The following is an 18457-nucleotide window of genomic DNA, read 5'->3' as shown; positions in this document are numbered from 1 at the left end:
GTCCTCGTCGTCGCCACCGGGCCCCTTCCACCCGCTACCGGGCCGGGCCCTGCACTAACCTTAAACGCCTCTTTTCAGCACGTTTGCAGCAAGCAGCAGCAGGGCAGACCTCTCCTTCCTTCCGTGCCCCGCCCTCGCGGACGTTACGTCAGGCGAGGGCGGGACACGGAAGGAAGGAGTGGCCTGCCCTGCTGCTGCTTGCTGCGAACGTGGTGAAAGGAGGCATTTAGGTTTAAGGTTAGTGCTGGGAGCGACTGAGGGAGGGCGGGTCGGACTGCGGTGTCGCCGGGCCCGGGGACTTTTGTCCCCCCTGCCCCCCCCCCTCTCGGCGGCCCTGCTGTGGATGCATGCTCAGGACCTTTTTTTAAAAGGTCTTTCTGAGCTCTTGGAGAGTAATTCCCTTCATGGGGTGCCATCGGGTTGTCACCTACATGTGGCTGACTTTATCCTGCTGTCCATGAAGAACCTGTTACATCAATGCGAAGTTATATTGTTCAAGTTCAGAGCATTTATCACCCTTACTAAATTTATCAAATTGTTGCTGTTTTTTTTATGGCGTTTCTCTCACAGATACAGGCAGTAGTGCCGAAACACGACCCTTGTCAAATCCAGTTAAGCTCGATGTATAACGTTTCCTTTACCTACTCCAATAAGACTCCTACGAGAAACAGATTTCTGCACTCCACTCCAGTTTGTTGGTTGTCCCTACTATGTTTGTTTAGACTTGTATACTGTGGTGGGGGGGGGGGGGGGGGGGTTGTTGATCTTGGATATTTTACATGATACCTTTTCCATAAAGTGGAATGAGGATGAGCTGTTCCAGTGTTATCCAGTGGCGTAGCTACATGGGGCCACGGGGACCTGGGCCCCTGTAGATTTGGCCCTGGACCCCCCTGCTGACCACCCTCTCGACCCCCCCCCTCCCCATCGCCGTCGGCTACCTTTGCTGGCGGGGGACCCCAACGTACAACGTGCAGGACGTCAGACTCACAGAAACAGAACGAAGCCTTGCGCCAGAAGAAGAGGACCTCGGCTGGCGGGGGGTTGGGGGTCCCCTGCCAGCAAAGGTAGCCGGTGGCGGCGGGGGAGGGTTGGCGGCGGGAGGGGGGATCGAGAGGGTCGTCGGGGGGATGAAAGCTGGTGGCGGTGGCAGCAAGGCGGGTCAAAAATGACGGGGTCGGCAGTGCCGGGGGAGGGGCTAAAATGTGCCCCCCTCACCTCGGGCTCTGGACCCCCCCTCCCACCGAAGTCTGGCTATGCCCCTGCTGTTGTCTATCCTACAATTATGGGGAATGTCATTTTGTTTGCAGAAGAGGACAAAACTTCTTTTCGTAGTATTTCTGATAAATGCTTCTCTCCCCTTATGCTGAGACTAATCGAAACCTCTTATGAAAACTGAGCTGAGGATGGTCAGAAGCCCTATAAGCATGCCTATGTTTGCACGTGTCACAAAATGTAGAAATTGCTCCGTGCAAGAAAATCTGCAGCTCAGCTGCATATTCTGAGCAGAGAGTCATCGGTTCGACAGTTTCTGGAATGGAATGACCCTAAAATTCCTTGCTAAAGCTTTTCTGTTTGCACATAGATTCTAAAGCGATTAATTTGCTTTGGGCCTTTATATAATGAGAGAACACAGAACGACTGTCACAAAACTGGGCATTTAAGGGAAGATTGCCGTAATGTCTAGAAATAGACGTATCTTATTTGTTTCTTTCTGTGTATGTGTTTTTTGCAGTCAAGCAAGTGTGTGCACCTGAAAAATTAAGCTGTGGAGGCTCTAGCAACAAATGCATCCCATTTTCCTGGAGATGTGATGGGGAGAATGACTGTGAAAGTGGAGTCGATGAGGCTGGTTGCAGGACAGGTAAGCCACACACAGAAAAACTGTGAAAGCTAGAAATACACGCAGACTGTATAAACCTTACCTATCTATATATGTACTAGCCATTGAGCCCGTGTAAACGGGCTAGTTTTGGAATGGGGGGGGTTCCGAGGCCCCCCCCCCCGAGATCACCGCTGCTCGCCCCCCCCCCCCCCGGCCCGAGCACTGTCTGTTATTGAACTTACATCGCACCACGCAGACGCAGCAGGCCCATCAGCAAAGCTGCCATCGGGACGGGCTTCCTTCTCTGCCTGTGTCCCGCCCTCGTGTGACGTAACAGAGGGCGGGACACAGGCAGAGAAGGAAGCCCGTCCCGACGGCAGCTTTGCTGATGGGCCTGCTGCGTCTGCGTGGTGCGATGTAAGTTCAATAAGAAAGACAGTGCTCGGGCCGGGTGGAGGGGCGGCGGTGGCGGCGACTCCGGGTGGGGGGAGCGGTAGCAGTGACCTCGGGAGGGGGGAGAGGGAGGGTGGAGCGGTTGCGAGTACATCTGCGGCATGCGCAGTAGAGACTTCCCGCTGTGTCCCGCCCCCCTCATCACGTATTGATGCAGGGGCGGGGCAGAGAGGGAAGTCTCTACTGTGCATTTGCGAGTGAGTATGACACTCGCCTTTTATATGTTTGATATAAATAAATATCTATCTATCTATATAGATATATAATTTTTGTTATAATTTTTTTCCTGTGACCCATATTTAATTTCAAATAGTTTTTTTTTAAACCCTTCTTTTCATACTCCACATGAAGGAATACAACCTCCCCACAAGTTATCGCTCTCTCATCTCTACTCAGTCCCCCTCCCATGAATCTCCTTCCACTTTAGCTCCCACTCCACGCCCCTCCCCCACTAATCCTCTTCTTTAGAACATTAATACACCCTATTCCTCATTTTCTTCACACTCCCAACCCCTTTCTTTATCTACACTCAGCCCTACTCGTTCACAGTTCCAGTAGAAGAAAGTCTCTTCCGTTCCCGCGTTTTGCCCGTTGAGCACATCACATCGCGAGTTCCCTGCACTGCAGTGTGACTTGGCTGCTTATTGGTTTTCTCTGCTTTCTGCAAACAAAATCCCGCCAAGCAAAGCAAAGCACTCAAGGGTGGAAGTGAACCAAGTCCAAATGACCAGCCCAATGCACAGTGGTAAGAGCACCAAAACAAAGTTTATTGGGGACACTACACGTTCCGTGTTTCGGCTAAACGCCTTCCTCAGGGATCTAAAAACATAAACTACAAAATATAAATATACAATAAAAAATATAACACTATAAGACATGATATTGCAAGTACAAAAGAGAAATAAAAATATAAACATAAGGGTAAATACAAATATATATATGTATGAAACACACAACACTGCAAAAAAAAAAAATGATATGCATACAGGAATGTATATACATAAAATTATATAGATGAAAATGCAACAACACTTATATATATGAAACCACGTGAAATGTCAATGTGCCATTGTGAAAATGACAGTTACAAATGTCATCACAGGCAATTTTATAAATAAATGAAATTGTACATACCAAAAAATCCCGCCAAGCACTTGTCTCACTTCCATGTTTTGTTGCAGAGACTGTCCTCCTTTGCTTTCTTTATATTTTTTTTTTGTTACATTTGTACCCCGCGCTTTCCCACTCATGGCAGGCTCAATGCGGCGGGCAATAGAGGGTTAAGTGACTTGCCCAGAGTCACAAGGAGCTGCCTGTGCTTGAAGTGGGAATCGAACTCAGTTCCTCAGGACCAAAGTCCACCACCCTAACCACTAGGCTACTCTTCCACTGCTGCTACTATTTGAGATTCTACATGGAATGTTGCTGCTATTCCACTAGCTTAGCAGGTGGCTGCCTTCAGGTATGTGCTGAGTTTAAAAAGGTTTGGACGGCTTCCTAAAGGAAAAGTCCATAGACTGTTATTAAATGAACTTGGGGAAAATCCACTATTTCTGGGATAAGCAGTATAAAATGTTTTGTACTTTTCAGGATCTTGCCAGGTATTTGTAATCTGGATTGGCCACTGTTGGAAACAGGATGCTGGGCTTGATGGACCTTTGGTCTTTCCCAGTATGGCAATACTTATGTACTTATGAACTGCTGAGAAAGGACCTTAGACATAAGTACATAAGTATTGCCATACTGGGAAAGACCAAAGGTCCATCAAGCCCAGCATCCTGTTTCCAACAGTGGCCAATCCAGATTACAAATACCTGGCAAGATCCCGAAAAGTAGAAAACATTTTATACTGCTTATCCCAGAAATAGTGGATTTTCCCCAAGTTCATTTAATAACGGTCTATGGACTTTTCCTTTAGGAAGCCGTCCAAACCTTTTAAAACTCAGCACATACCTGAAGGCAGCCACCTGCTAAGCTAACCGCCTTTACTACATTCTCTGGCAACGAATTCCAGAGTTTAATTACACGTTGAGTGAAGAAACATTTTCTCCAATTTGTTTTAAATTTACTACATTGTAGCTTCATCGCATACCCCAGAAACTGTTACAAAAATGACTTCGCTTTCCTTGCAGTCAGAAACAAACGGACCGCTGGCCGACATTCGGCATGTTTCACTTTTACTGCGTCAATGTCCGGTCCACGCAGTGCGAAACGTGCTGCATGTCGGCCAGCGGTCCTTTTGTTTATGACTTCGAGCAAAGCTAAGTCATTCTTGTAAAAGTTTTCTCCATATATGAGATAAAAAAGTAAAGATTTAAGATGGGATATGAAATTGTTTAAAGTTTCTAAAAGTTTGCAAAAATACTTTAAAAAATGTAAACTAATAAATTTGATATAAAAATTATTTTGGACCTGCAACTTACTCCTCACCGGCCTCCCACTTAGCCATCTATCCCCCCTTCAATCTGTTCAGAACTCTGCTGCACGTCTTATATTCCGCCAGAACCGATACACTCATATCACCCCTCTCCTCAGGTCACTTCACTGGCTTCCAATCAGATACCGCATTCAATTCAAGCTTCTCCTTCTTACCTACAAATGCACCCAGTCTGCTGCGCCTCACTACCTTTCTACCCTCATCTCCCCTTACGTTCCCGCCCGTAACCTCCGTTCACAGGACAAATCCCTCCTCTCAGTACCCTTCTCCACCACCGCCAACTCCAGGCTCCACTCATTCTGCCTCGCCTCACCCTATGCTTGGAACAACCTTCCTGAGCCCTTAAGCCGAGCCCCCTCCCTGCCCATCTTCAAGTCTTTACTTAAAACCCACCTCTTCAATGCTGCGTTCGGCACCTAACACTTACCGTTCAGTAAATCCAGACTGCCCCAATTTGACTGCCCCTATCGGACTTACCGTTCACTTGTCTATTAGATTGTAAGCTCTTTGAGCAGGGACCGTCCCTCTATGTTGAATTGTACAGCGCTGCGTAACCCTAGTAGCGCTTTAGAAATGTTAAGTAGTAGTAGTGAAGAGGCTTGGCGAGCTAAGAGATATTCTGGCTCTTATGAAATGAGTCGCCGCTGAGGTCCATAATTAATTACACCATAAACACATGTATATAAAAAAAATTTTGGAATTACATTTTTAGACGCTGGGCTCTTGTGGGACTGTTCATTTGTTTCTGCAGCAAAAAGTTTCTCTCTTTCAGATTTCTGTCCATGAAAAATGCCTTAAGAGGAAAGCTGCATGGAATAATTAGGTGTGGCAGTTTTTTCCTATGCTACCATTTACTGCAGCAGTAGAGAAACTGCCACTGATGGGTTAATAGGGTGAAGCATTAGAAAGTAAAGAATATATATATATATTTTTTCAGAATTTCAAACCTTGCATTGGCCAAGCGGAGGAGTAGCCTAGTGGTTAGTGCAGTGGACTTTGATCCTGGGGAACTGAGTTCGATTCCCACTGCAGCTCCTTGTGACTCTGGGCAAGTCACTTAACCCTCCATTGCCCCTGGTACAAAATTAGTACCTGAATGTACGTAAACCTGCTTTGAATGTAGTTACAAAAACCTCAGAAAGGCGGTAGATCAAGTCCCATTCCCCTTCCCTTCCCATACCACAGTTTATTGGTTAGAGTATTTACAAAGGCTGTCTTTATTTGCTTTTCACAGTTGTTGTTATTAATCTTGCTATTTAGAGTACATAAATCAATAGCTGGTTCTCTTCAGTCACTGAGGGAAAGAAAAATGATGTATCCTAGGAGGGAGCCATGCGAGCTGCATACACAGTACCTGTATAATGTGCTTAGATACTATCTCCACACACACCAGACTGTCTTGGGTGATATTCAGGGTCTGGAAACTTTCCAACTGGCCGTTAGCGGCAGAGATTGATCTTGGAAGTTTTCAGACAGAAGGATAAAAAGTTTGTTATAAGTAGGGAGAAATGAAGATGATGGGTGGGTGTTACATATGTGAAGTTGAATGATATAGATGGGAGTGTATCATCTCTAAAGGACGGCTTCGTTGGGAAATTCAGGACCATATCATGTCCTCCCCAGCTCCCCATACACAGTTTCTTTTTGACAAAAGTCACAGCTAAAATAACCAAGGCAAATTTTTAATTGTGAATTCTATTTGAGCTGACTGTGGTTAGCACCCTAGAAAATCCCACGAGTATCTTTCGCCACAGTCTACTTTCATCACCTTATCTTCCTTTAAGTGTATTATCGGTTTGCCACGTTTGTGGTTAAGACAGGTATTTAACATAGAAAGATGAGAAGCACCAGAAAAAGCCCCAAGGTTGAGTTAATTTTCTGTCTGTACAAATGCCACTTTTAGGATTTGTAAGGGGTAAAGGTGTATAATACTTTGGTCCAGTGATGTGCTGGTAAATGTTTAACAGGCTCTCTCCCCGGGTATAGCCAGCCCTGCAATTTGGGAGGAGGGGGGCCCAGTCCACCTCTGCACTCCTCCCCCCCCCAAAAAAAAATTGCAGAGCTGGCTATACCCGGGGAGAGAGCCGGGGGGGGGGGGCAATGCATTGCATTCTCCAGGAAAAAAAAAGATTTTAAATGCTCCCAGGTTCCAATCGAATTCATGTTTAATGTGGGATAAAATGCCATTGATAAGTAAATAAATACAAACTCTGAATATTGAGCATCTGATTCTCAAAACATGATGCCTGTTTTAGGAGCCCTCTACCAGGAGAAAACAAATCTCTGCACCAATATAACAGGGTTAGGGTGTCCCTATAACCAGCCCCTCCAAATGACACACCGATTACGATTTATAACAAATTACTATTCTACCTATGAAAAGTTATTCCCTTATTATACTTTCTCTGTGTACATCTGTATGCACAAGCCAGCATGTTTGAAAGTACAACTTTTTTTTTAACCGTATCCTCCCCACCCACCTATTCCAGACCTCCTCCCCGGTCCCCCGAGCCGCAGGGTCCCACCCTGGTGGTCTAGTGGATTATTCGGGGCAGGAAAGATCCCCAGTCTTTCCTGCCCGCTCCCGGCGCTGAGCCTCCTCCTGCCGCATCTTCTTTAAAATGGCTGCCGAGACTTACAAGGGCGGCCTCGCAAGACTTCAGCTGTTAAAGAGCGCATTATACAGTTGTTTTGTAGAAAGGGAGCTTTGGGTTACAATGGCGGTAGATATTTGCTGTTAAATGACCACTCAGTGTCAGTGGCAACAAACTGAAGGAAGATGGCGCCTATATGTTTGGAGTTACATAATCGAATAATAATGTTCACCTTGTCATATCCTGATTTTTCCTCCTATAGCTGGACAACATAGAGGGTAATTTATTGTGCGTCTTTGGAAACAAAATATGCGCATGCTTCCTCCTTTGCAGGCTTCACAAATTTAAAAAATGGAATTTTTAAAACTTCTCCTTTGAAAATTACTCCAGAGAATTTATACACTGACATCACGCACATGCACACACAAATTTTACACACACATGACTGAATTTAAAAAGTATGCTAAGCCTCCCCTGTTACCCCTCTCCAGGAACACCTTTGCTCAGTCTGAGTAAAGTTAGACACGTGCACGCACACACACAAACACAACCTGTACATCCTTTGATGCCTGGCTTGCCTTCTTCCATGATCCTTCCTCCCCCTCTCTCATCCTTGGTGACTTTAATATTCCTGCTAATGATCCTTCCAACTCTTATATTTCCAAGTTACTCGCTTTAACGTCGTCCTTTAATCTCCAACTATGCTCCACCTCCCCCACTCATCAAAATGGTCACTGTCTTGATCTCATCTTCTCCTCCAACTGTTCACCCTCTAGTTTCCTTGCCTCCGATCTTCCCCTCTCTGATCACCATCTTATAACTTTCACACTTAAATCTCCCTCCCTCCCAGTCCCATCCTATCCTATCTAATTTATCTAGGAATCTTCACGACATTGACCCTTCATCTCTATCCTCCCATGTTTCAAACCTCCTCTCTACTGTGGCACCATCCACGTCTGTCAACGAGGCTGTTTCTTCTTACAACAATACTCTATCCTCTGCCTTAGACACTCTTGCACCTTTGATGACCCGCCCTGTAAGGCGTACAAAACCCCAACCTTGGCTGACTTCTAATATCCGCTACCTACGTTCCTGTACCCGCTCCGCCGAACGCCTCTGGCGGAAATCTCGGGCCCTTGCTGATTTCTTACACTTTAAGTTCATGCTGACCTCCTTCCAATCTGCTCTTTTACGTGCCAAACAGGATTATTATATCCAACTGACCAACTCTCTTGGCTCTAATCCTCGACTTCTCTTCACCACATTGAACTCTCTCCTCAAGGTGCCCCCTCCCCCAACTCCACCTTCATTATCTCCTCAGACCCTTGCTGAATTCTTTCACAACAAGGTTCAAAAGATAAACCTTGCTTTCTCTACCTCACCAGCTCTCCCTCCACTAGTCCGTTCCCCTCTCTCTCCTTCCCCTCATTCCCTTTCCTCCTTTCCTGAAGTTACTATTGAGGAAACTACACTTCTCCTTTCTTCCTCAAAATGTACCACCTGTTCCTCTGATCCCATTCCCACCCACCTTCTTAATGCCATCTCTCCTACTCTTATTCCTTTTATCTGTCACATTCTCAACCTCTCACTTCCACTGCGACTGTCCCTGCTGCCTTTAAACATACTGTGGTCACACCTCTCCTTAAGAAGCCTTCACTTGACCCTACTTGTCCCTCTAATTACCGACCCATCTCCCTCCTTCCTTTTCTCTCCAAATTACTTGAGCGTGCTGTTCACCGCCGCTGCCTTGATTTTCTCTCCTCACATGCTATTCTTGACCCATTACAATCTGGTTTTCGCCCTCTCCACTCAACCGAAACTGCGCTTACTAAAGTCTCCAATGACCTATTACTGGCTAAATCCAGAGGTCAATATTCCATCCTCATTCTTCTTGATCTTTCCGCTGCTTTTGACACTGTCGATCACAGCATACTTCTCGATACCCTGTCCTCACTTGGATTCCAGGGCTCTGTCCTTTCCTGGTTCTCTTCCTACCTCTCCCTCCGCACCTTTAGTGTTCACTCTGGTGGATCCTCTTCTACTTCTATCCCTCTGCCTGTCGGCGTACCTCAGGGTTCTGTTCTTGGTCCCCTCCTCTTTTCTATCTACACTTCTTCCCTTGGTTCATTAATCTCATCCCATGGCTTTTCCTACCACCTCTATGCTGATGACTCCCAAATCTACCTTTCTACCCCTGATATCTCACCTTGCATCCAAACCAAAGTTTCAGTGTGCTTGTCTGACATTGCTGCCTGGATGTCTCAACGCCACCTGAAATTAAATATGACCAAAACCGAGCTTCTCATTTTCCCCCCCAAACCCACCTCCCCGCTCCCCCCTTTTTCTATTTCTGTGATGGCTCTCTCATTCTCCCTGTCTCCTCAGCTCGAAACCTTGGGGTCATCTTTGACTCTTCTCTCTCCTTCTCTGCTCATATCCAGCAGACCGCCAAGACCTGTCGTTTCTTTCTTTACAACATCCGTAAAATCCGCCCCTTTCTTTCCGAGCACTCTACCAAAACCCTCATCCACACCCTTGTCACCTCTCGTTTAGACTACTGCAATCTGCTTCTTGCTGGCCTCCCACTTAGTCACCTCTCCCCTCTCCAGTCGGTTCAAAACTCTGCTGCCCGTCTCATCTTCCGCCAGGGTCGCTTTACTCATACTACCCCTCTCCTCAAGACCCTTCACTGGCTCCCTATCCGTTTTCGCATCCTGTTCAAACTTCTTCTACTAACCTATAAATGTATTCACTCTGCTGCTCCCCAGTATCTCTCCACACTCGTCCTTCCCTACACCCCTTCCCGTGCACTCCGCTCCATGGATAAATCCTTCTTATCTGTTCCCTTCTCCACTACTGCCAACTCCAGACTTCGCGCCTTCTGTCTCGCTGCACCCTACGCCTGGAATAAACTTCCTGAGCCCCTACGTCTTGCCCCATCCTTGGCCACCTTTAAATCTAGACTGAAAACCCACCTCTTTAACATTGCTTTTGACTCGTAACCACTCGCCTCCACCTACCCTCCTCTCTTCCTTCCCGTTCACATTAATTGATTTGATTTGCTTACTTTATTTATTTTTTTGTCTATTAGATTGTAAGCTCTTTGAGCAGGGACTGTCTTTCTTCTATGTTTGTACAGCGCTGCGTATGCCTTGTAGCGCTATAGAAATGCTAAATAGTAGTAGTAGTAGTAGTAGTACTGTACAGGTGTAACCCTGATAATAAGCGCTAATGTGGATGTGCCACATGAACTTTATCTTACCACAACATCACCCTGTATTTGTTCACACCGGAGCCTGCAAAGGCCTCTCCGGTACTACCCTGTTTCCCCGAAAGTAAGACATCCCCCGAAAATAAGACCTAGTAGAGGTTTTCCTGAATTGGTAGATATAAGGGCCTGCCCCGAAAGTAAGACCTAGCAAATTTTTGTATGAAAGCAGGGCTGCCGAGAGCCGGACAAGGCCACACCCGGGCCGCCCCCCCCCCCCCCCCCACCCTCCGTCGCTCCCGGAACTAACCTTAAACGCCTCCCAGTCCTTTCACCTTCGCAGCAAGCAGCAGCAGGGCAGACCTCTCCTTCCTTCCGTGCCCCGCCCTCATGGACGTTACGTCAGGCGAGGGCGGGACATGGAAGGAAGGAATGGCCTGCCCTGCTGCTGCTTGCTGCGAAGGTGAAAGGAGGCATTTAAGGTTAGTTCCGGGAGCGACGGAGGGCGGGTGGGCCAACCCCGATCCAACCCCGATGTTTCCCCGAAAAATAAGACAGCCCCTGAAAATAAGACCTAGCGCATTTTGGGGGGCAAAAATTAATATAAGACAGTGTCTTATTTTCGGGGAAACACGGTATGTAAGCCACATTGAGCCTACAAATAGGTGGGAAAATGTGGGATACAAATGTAAAAAATAAAATAAATAACTGAACATGAATATCAGGTGTGTAATTTTACAAAAGGCCTATATTGTCACGTGAAACACAGCTTTACCTGCAAAGATGCTTTTGAAAATTAACCTCATAAGGGGTCTTTTACTATTAGCTCGAGTTATCTGCAGCAGGGCCCATAGGAATAAAATGGGAGGTGCTGCAGATAACTCGAGCTAACCTTTAGTAAAAGACCCCCTTAGTTTCCTAAAGACTGTATCAAAAAATGTTTTTAAATTCCAAACACACGGAGAGGGCAAATTCCAGAAACCATTTACTTGAGTGAATGAGTTTTTAGACATATCTATCTACAAAAACTGCAAGATAGTAGTATAACAGGAACCAGCACCAGAATATAAGAGAGTCGTCAAACTATTCTTTCTTACATGGGTAATTTCTTTTTAAAAAAAAAAAAGTCTGGCCCATATAAAACAGGACACAGTACCACTCTATAAGATCTAAAAAAAAAAAAAAAAATCCCATGGATTGCATAAAACAAACAAGTAACCCCCCCTCCCAAAAAAAAAATTAAATATTTGGCATTAGCAGTTGGTATATTTGTAACCTCAAATGAGGGATGATGGTATGGGAGGGCACAGCTGGCCCATTAGTGAAAACATGGATCACACAATTTTTTTTATTTTTTGTTACATTTGTACCCCGCACTTTCCCACTCATGGCAGGCTCAATACGGCAGGCAATGGAGGGTTAAGTGACTTGCCCAGAGTCACAAGGAGCTGCCTGTGCTGGGAATCGAACTCAGTTCCTCAGTTCCCCAGGACCAAAGTCCACCACCCTAACCACTAGGCCACTCCTCCACTGTTGCTACTATTTGAGATTCTACATGGAATGTTCCAACATTCCATGTAGAAGTCGGCCCTTGCAGATCACCAATGTGGCCGCGCAGGCTTCTGCTTCTGTGAGTCTGACGTCCTGCACGTACGTGCAGGACGTCAGACTCACAGAAACAGAAGCCTGCGCAGCCATGGAATGTTGCTAGTGGAATAGCAACATTCCATGTAGAATCTCCAATAGTAGCAACATTCCATGTAGAATCTCCAATAGTATCTATTTTATTTTTGTTACATTTGTACCCTGCGCTTTCCCACTCATGGCAGGCTCAATGTGGCTTACATGGGGCAATGGAGGGTTAAGTGACTTGCCCAGAGTCACAAGGAGCTGCCTGTGCTGGGAATCGAACTCAGTTCCCCAGGACCAAAGTCCACCACCCTAACCACTAGGCCACTCCTCCACAAGAACGCATAGAAACAATTCACAGGTCAGAAAGCACAATCCATGATGTGTAAATTACAGAATGGTTCATAGACATAGCGTCCCTTCCCCTAACAAATAAGCCAAAGTTAGTCCTTTGGGAGGTTTCGAGATCTAGTCACAAGTTCTTATATTGGTTGACCTATCTTACATTTGCACCACTGAGGCACCCGAAAACAAAAGCACCGAAGTACATAGTAAAAGCTTGTAATTTAAAATTCTGTTCCATTTCTACAGAAATATAATTTTGGTGCATGTTCTGAGGGGAAACTGGGCTTACTGTTCACTGCCTTTGTTTACTTTCCCCTTTCATTTTAATTTCTTTGTTAGGAAATGGATTGGGATTAATCAAAATGGAGCTGTGATCTGATCATTTAAATAGAATGTTGTAAACTTTTGTTTATAAAATTAAAAACAAGCTAATTCCAGCTTTTGTATGAACCCCTGCTGAGAGCACTTAGCAATAAATATATTATCGGATAGGGATTCTCAACCCAGTCCTCAAGGCACACCTAGCTAGTTCGGTTTTCAGGATAGTCACAATGAATTTGCATGCACTGGCTACATTGTATGCAAATCTAACTCATGTATATTCATTGTGGGTATCCTGAAAACTTGACTGCCTATGACTGGGTTAAGATCCTCTGATATAAATGGATCAGAAGAAACAAAGTTAAATTGAAACCAATGTCATCTGAAGAATTCATCTGAATGCTGGTCATTCATGTGTCCAAATGTGATCCTTCCATGAGTAGCACCAGATGGGAACATCTCACTCTACTCAAACTTGCTGCTGTTTTGTTTTTATAAATGGAAATGTACAAAATGATGGCAGATAAAGCCCATATGGCCCATCCAGTCTGCCCATCCATAATATGTACCATCTCTTCCTCTCCCTGCGAGGTCCCATGTGCTTGTCCCATGCTCTCTTGAATTCAGACACAATCCTCGCATCTACCAACCTTTCCCTGAAGAAATTTCCTGCTGAAATTTCTGGTGTGAAGAGGATACATCTGGGAGTCATCAGCATCAAGATGATACTGAAATCCATGGGAGGAGATCAGAGTACCAAGGGAATAAGTATAGATGGAGAAAAGAAGAGGTCCCAAGACAGAGCCTTGAGGTACACCAACTGATAGTGGGATAGAAGTGGAGGAGGATCTTTCAGAGCATACACTAAAAGTACAATAGAAGAAGGAAACAAAGAAAGAAGAGAGCCTCAAAATCCAAGCGAGGACAGCGTACCATGGACTAAGTCAGGGATTCTCAACCTTTTTCATCTCATGGCACACTTACAAGGTGTAAACATTGTCGAGGCACACCACTGGAATCTAACCCATACCTGCTTGTCCCCGCTAAGATTCATTCCATTCCCACCTACATAAGTATTGCCACACTGGGACAGACCAAAGGTCCATCAAGCCAATCCAGGTCACAAACACCTGGCAAGATCCCAAAAAAGCTCATTACATTTTATCCTGCTTATCCCAGAAATAAGCAGTGGATTTTCCCCAAGTCCATTTTAATAATGGTCTATGGACTTTTCCTTTAGGAAGCTGCCCAAACCTTTTTTAAACCCTGCTAAGCTAGCTGCCTTAACCACATTCTCTGGCAATGAATTCCAGAGTTTAATTACACGTTGAGTGAAGAAAAAGTTTCCCCGATTTGTTTTCAATAGAAATCAAACAAAATAAAACATGGAAAAGAAAATAAGATGATACCTTATTTATTGGACATAACTTAATACATTTCTTGATTAGCTTTCGAAGGTTGCCCTTCTTCCTCAGATCGGAAATAAGCAAATGTGCTAGCTGACAGTGTATATAAGTGAAAACATTCAAGCATTACTATGACAGTCTGACAGGGTGGGAGGAGAGGGGTGGGTAGGAAGTATGCATGGGGACATCAAAGCATATCATTGATATTCTAACAGGGTGGGTGTGGATATGTGAGGGGAGGGTGATCAACAGAGACATACAGCTTTATGGTTTATAATGGGCTAGGAACCCCAGATCCTTGTTAAGTCCTTTCTGTTAACAAGGATCTGGGGTTCCTAGCCCATTATAAACCATAAAGCTGTATGTCTCTGTTGATCACCCTCCCCTCACCTATCCATATGAACAATACTGGTGCCAGCAGGGTTCCCACGCCTGTTGGTCAACATTTTACAGGACCAGGACACTGTACCAGTGACTTCACAGTGAGAATCCTCAAAGGTAACTTTAAAACCATACAAGAACGTAAGACCTTTGAAGTCAGAATGATTGAATATTTTAACACCCAACAGAAAGGACTTAACAAGGATCTGGGGTTCCTAGCCCATTATAAACCATAAAGCTGTATGTCTCTGTTGATCACCCTCCCCTCACCTATCCACACCCACCCTGTTAGAATATCAATGATATGCTTTGATGTCCCCATGCATACTTCCTACCCACCCCTCTCCTCCCACCCTGTCAGACTGTCATAGTAATGCTTGAATGTTTTCACTTATATACACTGTCAGCTAGCACATTTGCTTATTTCCGATCTGAGGAAGAAGGGCAACCTTCGAAAGCTAATCAAGAAATGTATTAAGTTATGTCCAATAAAAAAGGTATGGGGGGTCACGTGATGCTCTGAAAGGAGGCAGACGTGGTTTCGTGAGCTCCGAGGCCCTGACCCCTGAAACCTGAAATTTAGACGATTATATTATAAGGCAAGAGCCCTTAAATCATAAAAACATAGCGGAGAACCTTTATGGAAAAGTTTCTGAGCACTCCAGCAAGAGCGATGGCCAGCAGAAGCACGAAAAAAGAAAAAGACAAACCCAAGGTAGCAAGCGGTGTGGAGGAAGGCCCGGCGATGAGCGGGAACGCCGCGTTCACAGAGGAGCAGTTAAAACAGCTCAGAGACGTGATGGAAGAGGTGATGGTGCAGAAACTAGAACAATTATGCGTGCGCACCGCAAACTTAGAGTCGCTCCTCACGGACACTGTGCAGAGAACGGGGGAGCTTGAAAAGCGAGTCTCGGACGTCGAAGACGCGTCGGGCCCCACCGCGCGCCAAGTAACAGACCTTACAGCAAACGTGGAGCGGCTGAAGGTTCAACTGGATGACCTAGAGAACAGATCGCGACGGGGAAATTTGCGGCTGGTGGGCCTCCCAGAAGTGGTCCCAGACCAAGCGCTAGCGTCCGTGTTGGAAAAGTGGCTAGCAGAAGAATTCGCGTTATCTGACCACGCGGGCAAGATTTGTTTGGAACGGGCCCACCGGGTGGGAAGATATCAAGAGGGAAAGAAAAACCCAAGAACAGTTATAGTCAAAGTGCACAACTACGTGCACAAAGTAGAAATCTTGCAAGGCTATAGACAAAAACGCCAGGAACTTAAATACAATGGACACCAAGTCCGAATTTACCAGGACTATTCGGCAGCACTGCAGGAGCAGAGAAAAAAATTTACTCCATGGTGTCAGCGACTTCATGAAATGCAAGTACCATTTATGCTAATATACCCAGCGGTACTTAAAGTCAAGAGTGAAGGCAAATGGAAGTTTTGCAGCACAGTCTCTGCAGCACAACACCACGTGGAGGACTTGGAAGACAAGAAAAACAGGCCTGACAGAGGAGAGAAAGAGAAATAATTTACCTAATGTAATGTATTATATGTTTATTGCTATGTTGGAGTGTTAGTACAATATAGTAGAGAACCCACACAGGGATTCAGGGTTTGATGCCTAAGATTGGTTATGGAGGGGCTGCCATGATTATGCTAGAGTTGGGGCCCGGAGGCACAGAAACCCCGATTACCCACCCAGAGAGAGATGGGTTGGGCCACAGAGAAGGGAGGGACAATAAAGGGAGGGAAGAGGAACGGGGGAGGGGTGGGACGACAGAGGGGAGCCATGGGGGGAGGTAGGGGTCAGAAGAAGAAGAGGGAGGGCATGGGAAGGGGTAGTTGGGGGGGTAGCAGAACCAGTTTTGTGTGCAATTGGGGCAGTGAAAGGTGGGGCACTTGTAATAAAGAACACTTGAGAAAGAAAGGGCGGGGGCATGAGAAAAAGTGTAAGGACAGCGACCTTAAGAATTTAACGGGAAGATTCCCTGGGAGGGAGGCTGGGCTCTCCCGGGAATGCAGAGAGGATACTATGACTGCAACACCAGACAAGAGTTTTGAGCAAGCCACGGGGGAGTGAGGTTCGTGTGATCTCCTGGAACGTTTGTGGGATCACGACCCCAATAAAAAGAACAAAGATATTGGAGGCTTTGAAGCGTCATGGGGCCCAGATAGCCTGCGTTCAAGAGACGAGACTCTCCCAAGAGGAGCATGAAAAGTTAAAAAAAAAACAGTGGGTGGGGGAGATGTACTGTTCCCCAGCGGTAGGCAGAAAAGGAGGGGTAGCAATTTTAATACATAAAGCTTTGGCCTGTCAAGTAACGCCCTTATTCAAAGATAGTGAGGGGAGATATGTTGGAGTAAAGATACACCTGCAGGGCAGAGATAGACTTCTGGTGGCCGTCTATTCACCAACTGGGATGAACAAACAGTTTTACTCACAGTTATTAAGCAAGTGCCAACAATACCCAGATCTGCCCAAAATGATAGCAGGGGACATGAACCAGGTATTTGACTGGGGGCTGGATCGTACAGGACCAAAGAGAAGAGGGGAGCTTGAGGGGCCCACACTGCTAGAATCCTTTTGTCAAGCTGCAGGGTTAGTTGATCCATGGCGGCTGCTGAACATGGATGAGAACGATTATACTCATACATCAAGAGTCCACCGTACACAATCCAGACTAGCTTACATACTACTTTCCCAAGAATTGTTCTCGCAGGTCCAGGCAGCAAGGATAGGGCCCGAGGAGCTGTCAGATCATGCTATGGTCTGGATAGACCTGGAAGCACAGCCATTCTATCAAACAGCGAGACACTGGCGCTTCCCGGCCTATCTATATTCCTCCCCGGAATTTCAGAAATATCTTCTTAAAAAATGGGAGGAATATAGCACCTTTAATGCCCAGCATGCGGAAGACCCAGTTCTTTTCTGGGCAGCTGCCAAAGCTGTGCTAAGAGGAGACATAATAGCCTATGTGAGCCAGAGAAATCGTCAGATCGCAAAGGGGATCCTAACTCAAGAGCGCCAGTTTAGACAGGCAAAGAGACAATACATTAAAGACCCAGTAGCAGAAAATTATGATTCATTGAGGGCAGCGCGGGTTGCGTTGAATGAACTCTTGCACGAGAGAACGACCCGTTCCCTTATTTACAGAAAGTTTAAACTTTACAAGTATGGAGATAAAGTGGGAGGGCAGCTAGCTCGCCTGGTGAAAGGAGCGCGCAGGTCACACTATATACCGGTCCTGAGAAATAGTGCAGGACAGAGAGTGTCTAGAACGGAGGAGGTGGCGGAGACCTTCTGGAGGCACTTCTCTGGGTTATACCAAGGAGAATCTGGGGAGTGAAAAGGAATAAGGGACTACTTAGCTCAGTCAGGCATGCCGCAGCTCCCAGCTGAAGCAGTGGAGGGGCTTAATGTGCCATTAACGGCTAAAGAAGTTCAGAGAGCCATCAAGGCCCTAAAGTTACATTCGGCGCCGGGGCCTGACGGCTTTTCGGGCGAGTTTTACAAAATGCTAGGCCCCCAGCTACTGGGACCATTATGGGAATACTATACAGAAATTATAGAGCACGAGGCGTTTCCTCCTCAGGCAAATATGGCGTTAGTCAGCCTTCTGCCAAAAAGTGGGAGGGATTTATTGGACCCTGGCTCATATCGGCCGATTTCATTAATAAACGTCGATGTGAAGATTCTATCACGAGCCCTGGCAGATCGACTGGCCCCTTTGTTGCCCCAGTTAATTCAGGAGAATCAGGTAGGCTTTGTGAGAGGTCGCCAGTCAGTCCTAAATGTGCGCAAATTACTAGCAGCAGTCATACATAATACAGTGGGAGGCACATCGGGGTTGATAGTTAGGC

The 18457-nt window shown here is 46.0% G+C and overlaps 1 protein-coding gene across 1 annotated transcript in view; it reads left to right on the top strand.

The window, feature by feature from the left end:
• Window positions 1–18457, top strand: part of LRP8 (LDL receptor related protein 8) — a 534355-nt gene that overhangs the window by 373257 nt on the left and 142641 nt on the right. The window contains 1 exon segment of the mRNA XM_030207129.1: window positions 1736–1864. Within this exon segment, the coding sequence (XP_030062989.1) occupies window positions 1736–1864 (129 nt within the window).

Source organism: Microcaecilia unicolor, chromosome 6 (genome assembly GCF_901765095.1).
Source record: "Microcaecilia unicolor chromosome 6, aMicUni1.1, whole genome shotgun sequence".
Lineage (NCBI taxonomy): Eukaryota > Metazoa > Chordata > Amphibia > Gymnophiona > Siphonopidae > Microcaecilia > Microcaecilia unicolor.
This window is presented reverse-complemented; position numbering and strand designations above follow the sequence as displayed.